This window comes from Ostrea edulis, chromosome 9 (genome assembly GCF_947568905.1).
Source record: "Ostrea edulis chromosome 9, xbOstEdul1.1, whole genome shotgun sequence".
In the NCBI taxonomy this organism is placed as follows: domain Eukaryota; kingdom Metazoa; phylum Mollusca; class Bivalvia; order Ostreida; family Ostreidae; genus Ostrea; species Ostrea edulis.
Window position 1 is genome coordinate 27,558,450 of NC_079172.1, and position 6,645 is coordinate 27,565,094.

At 37.3% G+C, this 6,645-nt stretch overlaps 1 protein-coding gene across 1 annotated transcript in view; it reads right to left on the reverse strand.

Annotated features, from left to right (window-relative positions):
- LOC125657672 (uncharacterized) overlaps positions 1–3,387 on the reverse strand; it is a 16,544-nt gene extending 13,157 nt beyond the window's left edge. Inside the window, exons 1-3 of the mRNA XM_056150021.1 lie at positions 3,205–3,387; positions 2,866–3,024; positions 2,707–2,751 (exon numbers count right to left, since the gene is read on the reverse strand). Of these exons, the coding sequence (XP_056005996.1) occupies positions 2,707–2,751; positions 2,866–3,024; positions 3,205–3,265 (265 nt within the window). The 5' untranslated portion in view covers positions 3,266–3,387. The remainder of the gene's footprint in view (positions 1–2,706; positions 2,752–2,865; positions 3,025–3,204) is intronic.
- Between the last annotated feature and the right edge of the window lie 3,258 nt (positions 3,388–6,645).

Sequence of the window (6,645 nt, forward strand, 5' to 3'; positions counted from 1 at the left end):
AGAGTTCTATACCTTTACTCTTAACGTCTTAGGTTTAACGCGGCCATGGTTCGAGCGGGGTTCGAACTCACGATCTCCCGGTTACGAAGCAAACGTTCCACCACTGAGCTACCGCGACCGGTTCTGAAGATAATTTGATAGAATTGAACACCAATTGTATGACCTCAGCTGTAAGTTATTAATATGGCTAATCATGGCGCTATTGGTTATGAGAAGATTTTCTCTCATATATTACCATGTAAATCATTGATCCCCTTTTTATGCACCCCCCCCCCCCACTCCAGGAGGCCATAATATGAACAATTTTGAATCTCTATTCAATAAAGGGATTGGTTAACGTTTTTTGACAAAAATAATTTTCTTTTTTTATGTTAAACATTAAAAATATAACTCATTTAATGTTGACAGCCAAAATTTTGACCTTCTGAATGCAAGGATAAGAGCAGTATCTTAGCTTTGATTCCGGTTTATGTATACAAAGACTCGAGTCTTTTTATGCTGACAAACAAACCAGTGAAATGTTAATTTTGTAATTTAAAGCATCTTAATTTTACACAGTCAAAAATGTAACTTTTAGATGACACATTTTACCTAAAGAATACTTAAAATGTGATGGACTTAATAAATTTGGATCGATATCAATTTCTTTTGAAAACTTCAAAACCAATGACATACCGCAATCTTTGTTTACAAAACAGATATTAAACTCTCTAAAATGAGCTTCTGTGGTAATGAATAGCCTTAATTTTTTGTGAAACCTTTTCAACACATTAGACAGTAGATTTTCATCATTGAAAGGGAAAACCAAGATTTTGTGGGAAATCGAGAATCAAATACATTTAAGTTTTGCCTTGTCTGTTTCACTGGTTCTTGAGAAGAAGATTCCATAAGGTGTCACTATTTCTTCACTATCTTCATGCCCCTCCTCCCCTTGCAAAAGAGGGGGCATACGGTTTTACACATGTCGGTCAGTAGACTAAGTCTTTTCCGCTCAATATCTAAACCTTTTACTTGACGGTTACCAAACACTTGGTTGACTAAAATTGGTTTCAAGATCAAAGTCAGTCTTATCCGTTCAATATCGAAAGAACCCTTTGCTTGACAGTTACCAAACTTGGTACAATGTTTGCCCCTAGAGAGTAGATGGCCCCTTTTGATTTTCATGACACAAGGTCAAGGGTCAAACTGGACATAGTAAGATATTGTCCGCTCAATATCTAAAGATAAGGGGGCATATAATTTTCTAAAACATATCTTGTTTAGATTATCTCCTCTTTGAAGAGAGTGTGATCCTTGATTTGAACAATTTCAAATCTCCTTAAGCCAATGATGCTTTAGAACAAGATTGGTTGAAATTGGCCCTGTGGTTATGGAGAAGTCGAAAATGTTACAAATTTATGTAGAGCTCACTTTCAAAAGCAAAAAGGAATTACAACACCTGCAACAAACATTTTTCCAATAATGATGGAAATGAAAACTTAATCTAACGTACGGAATGTAATGTATTCCCTTGATTTCTCAATAGAGTTCAAAACATAGGGGGAAATTTATTTAGAGTTATATAGGGAGGGGTAATATACATATATTTCAACTTTTGAACATCATACATTAGGATATCTACAAGCCCCCTGTGTTTATTTTTAAAGGAATTTTATATTTGTACTTACAACCAAAATAAGCCATAAAATCCATCAAATCCAGGTATCCATTTTTGTTTAAATCAAGTGTCCTTGCACTTAAGAAAAAATGAAGTGAGGAAGGGATTACGCCTTTACCATATATAATCCTTCTGAAACTCATGATAACTGATTGGACAGAATTTATCATACAATCCAATGATTTCGTAATTTCTAATTGGCTGAGATTCAACAAACTGAAAAATAGCCGGAATATAACATAAATCGATTCAAGGACAGAAATGGCCGGGTTACTTAAAAAAATGTTATCTATCATAGAGACCGTAGTGCAAAGTATACTGGAAAAATTAAATACATATAAAATATAGAATTTTTCAACACCCCCAAAACCCCCCAAAAAACAAAAGCACTTTTAAAATGTCACATGTATATATTCAATGTTCTTATCATCATCTACATGTCAGGTTTTCGAAGAATTCCCGATCATTTCCAAAATGACACATGCACATCTTCAATGCTTCCATAACAGCTGTACAAGGTCTGAAGGATGTTAAATAAATGCTGTAAGAGGAGTTGATTACAGAAATTGAAGACATGCTTAAAAGATTACAAAGTTCACTTAATTTTTCGAAAAATGTCTGATCACTTTCACAAAGACACATACACATCTTCAATGTGTCCATAGCAACTGTACAAAGTTTGAGGAATGTTAGAGGTTTTAGAGGAGTTGATTACACAAAGTAGGTACCTTATAACATTCGCCCGACTATACTATAAACCGGATTCACGTTGCGCAACCCGGCCAACCCCATGCACTCGCGTATTGAATCAACACCATATGACGATGGAGAAACTGAAATGATGTCGTCTGTCATGAGGTTGAGTTGTTAGTATGCCGTTGACATCTATGTTCAATAAAATAACGAACTATGGATATGAAGGACTATGTATTGTGTTTTATTTCGAGTTTACTGGGATATATCAAATTGACATAGATAAAAATAACGGACAGTGATCATGAATGAAAATGAGTATTGTTATTAAATACAACACATAATATTATGCTTACTGTTATAAAGATACGGATTCAGACATTCTTCGATAGGATTCACCACTGTAATTCAATGAAAACTTCATGATAGTTAAAAAGACTTAATGCACAAAAATTAAATCCAATTACTGACACAAAAACATTGGTGATGGATATTGCCGACCCCCTAGTACTTACAGCGGTCATCACACGTGCAAATGTCTTTGAATGCCCGATATTGGTTGTCGCTGAAACTGTAACCATTAGCTTTATGCCATTGTGTATTATAGCAAACTAAGAAAGTATGCTCATTTCCACAGTTTCCTCGGAAGTTCTTATATTTGCATTCATTTACACCTGCAAGCAAACGGTATATAGATAGATAGATCCAATAAGAAAAGTCAAGAAACACAAAACTCGAATAACATTTCACTGTAAGCGCTTTCGGCTTTAATGCTTCTTCAGAAAGTACATTGTATGACATTGCTTTATCCGATATTATAAAGCTGCATAAAGGTAAATTATTTTGATACTCACTTTCAACGCCAATGGCATTAAGAATCAAACCAAAAGAGAAAATCAACTTTACATCTCCCATTGTAATACTTCACTGCCGTGCCTATTAAATAATGTTGATTGTTGATAACAGTTCAGAACAGATGTTTAAGGAAGGTAACACTATTGGATTGGATTATTTGCACGATTATAGATGTTTGTTCGGATTTATTTGCGCATGATACAGCTTATATGCAGTCGTCGAATCCGGTAATTAATAATGGATAGTTAGTGCAATTCCTGATGAAATGCTAAATATGGTCCTCAAAATCAATATTTTGTGAAACGAAAGGTTTGATCTGAAATATGAAAAAAACCCATTCTGCTACATATATGACATACACATACCAACATTGAATAAACCGATAAGACACTAAAATAGTAGATTTACAGGTAATATAAGTGTTTCTTGATTCATTTCTATTTTATACCCTCTAATATTAATCTACTACAGAGGAGAAGCAGGTGGAGTGACTAGTGAAGAGCCATATTCATTGGACAATACACGCGTAATGCTAAGAAAAATATTTATGCATTTTAAATCTATATTTGTAGGGCCTCTAACACTTTATGGTCGACTTTTTGTCGGTTCAATCTTGTATAATGATAAAAAATATTCATCAAAGTATACATATCAACTTACTTCTAAAAGAATTGAACGACATTGTTCGTTCTAATATAACAGATCTGTAAAAGCACTACAAACGGTACAATATACGCCCGTCGGACAGTTAAATTCAACCTGGAAGCATATTGTGCACTCTGAATTGATACAACACACATTTTGAATAAAAACGCCCTAAAGTGAGACATGGTGCACCAATCCACCTGACATGTGAACTGATTATATATTTCTCTTAGAGTGAGGTTGTGAAAAAATGTCGGTGCAATATCTATCTATGATGATAAAAAGTCCAGGAAACCATTTGATTTACTTTTAGCCCTATGGTGCACCAAATTAAGTTGAAATGTGAACTGATTATGAGTTTCTATGAGATGGAGATTGTGACAAAATTCAAGAGCAATACCTGTGATCATACCAAACATTTTTTGGAAAACAGTTTGACCTACTTCTATCCTAAAGTAGGTAATAGTGCCCCAATCCAGCTGAAATGCTAACTGCACTTGTATCCCTCCGAGAGGAAGCCTTTGACTAAATATCAGGGCAATATCTGTATCCTTAATGAAAAAATCCCCGAAAACTGTTCGACCTATTTTCAGCCCAAAATTAGGTCAAGGAGAGACCAATCCAGCTGAAATGCAAACTGAACTTGTATTCCTCTCAGAGGAAGCTTATGTGCAAATATCAGGACAATATCTGTATCTGTAACGAAAAAAGTCTGGAAAGCTATTAACCTACTTGTAGCCCTTAAGTATGTTAAGGACGGACCAATCCAGCTGAAATGCAAACTCACTCTTATACTTCTTGAGGGAGAAATTGTGACCAAATTTCAAAGTCGTACATCCATCTGTTACGGAAAAAAGTCCGGAAAACATTATCTCGGATGGACGAACAGCCAGTCTGCCAGACAGACGCACGGACAGCGCCTAACATATGTCTAATGACAGGTGTGTGAAAAGTATATAAAAGCCTATCATAAAAAGATGGAAGAGGAAATTCTAACAATAAGAAGAGGCAATGATATATTTAGAAAACGCGTGGCATGAGTTCTTGATGCTATTTTCGCGAAAGCATGTGACCTTAACCAATCCGCCAACATGATTGTTTAGCTAAGACACTCTTAGTTAACGATTTACAGACTTATGAAAGGCAAAGATAACGAACAGTGATCAATCTCATAACTCCTATAAGCAATACAAAATAGAGAGTTGGGCAAACACGGACCCCTGGACACACCAGAGGTGGGATAAGGCGCCCAGGAGGAGTAAGGATCCCCTTTCGACCGGTCACACCAGTTTTTGTTTTCATAAGTAAATGAATACATGCATGGAATGTAGTTTATTCCACATGATTGTTCAATGAAGTCCCAAACGTTGGGAAAATTTGCATCAAGTTACATGTATATAGGGAGGGGGTAAATAAATATATTTCAACTGAAATTTACCAGTTCCTTATTTTGTAAGAAATGTTATTTTTGTACTGTATTATAACAAACTAAGCCAACAATTATATATCAGCCCATCCATCCATTTCTATACGCTCGTCTTTAGACGGGATGCATTATGGTACAGCACTGTCTGTCCGTCCGGGGGTTTCTCTTTCTAATTTCATTTCTCTGTCACATATCAAGCTGAAACTTGCTATGTAGCTTTTTTGTGGATCCCTCTATATAATGTTGCAATTCTGATCCATTTCGACTTCTCTTGCAGGAGTTTTGCCCCTTTATTTGAAAATTATTGTTATATGGAGGGTACATGATTTGTCCGGTGAACTTCTCCCCTAATTTTGAAGTGAGTACCGTCTTGTTTTACAGAATTTTTGTATGGGTATTAAAGATGAGGATTTTGATTTTGATCTTCTTTAATTGTATGAATTTTCACAAGCGTCTTACGTACCGTTTGCGGTACTTTGGTTTTATTTAAATGTATCTTTTCATTTTTTTGTGCATTAGGTGTCCTAAAATAATTGATCGAAAGAACATCAAAATATTTCTTCTTCGCATTATTTACTGTGACTTAGTTCCTTTTCTCCTCCTGGAGAATAGGGCCTCTTTTTCGGTTTCCGTAATCGTGTGGGTTTTTTACAGTGTAGGGTGATTGGCCCTGCGACCAACGTGTTACCTGCAGAAATAGGGTTTTCCTGTCTGGGGTGGGGTGGGGGGGGGGGGATGCTCCCTCCCTTAGACGACGGCATTTGCTGTGCTGACGAACTCCATCTGTCCGGATTTTCTGTCTGGGTTTATTTAACCCATAGCTGGGAGCTTGGTTTGCAGACGTCAGGGTATATCCACACGCCGGTGGGCCTTGCACGTCGTGCATCTAGGGGTCAAGTCTCCTCCGAGTCCTTGCAGTTCAGCCTGGGTCCTTACGGTGCCCAGTTTCCATCTGTCACGACAGGGAGGAAAACTGCATAGGACTTGTTGTGGAGAGACTATGTATTGGCAGGAGAGGCTTGTTGTGGAGAGGCTACGTACTGGCAGAAGAGGCTTGTTGTGGAGAGGCTATGTACTGGCAGGAGAGGCTTGTTGTGGAGAGGCTATGTACTGGCAGGAGAGGCTTGTTGTGGAGAGGCTATGTAATGGGAGGAGAGGCTTGTTGTGGAGAGGCTATGTACTGGCAGGAGAGGCTTGTTGTGGAGAGGCTATGTAATGGGAGGAGAGGCTTGTTGTGGAGAGGCTATGTACTGGCAGGAGAGGCTTGCACACTCGGCTCTCTATTCACATTTCTGTTAGCCAGCGGTGGAACTGTAAGCGAGAGGTAACAAGCAACATGTACGCTAAGACCACACTAGTCGCTTCACAC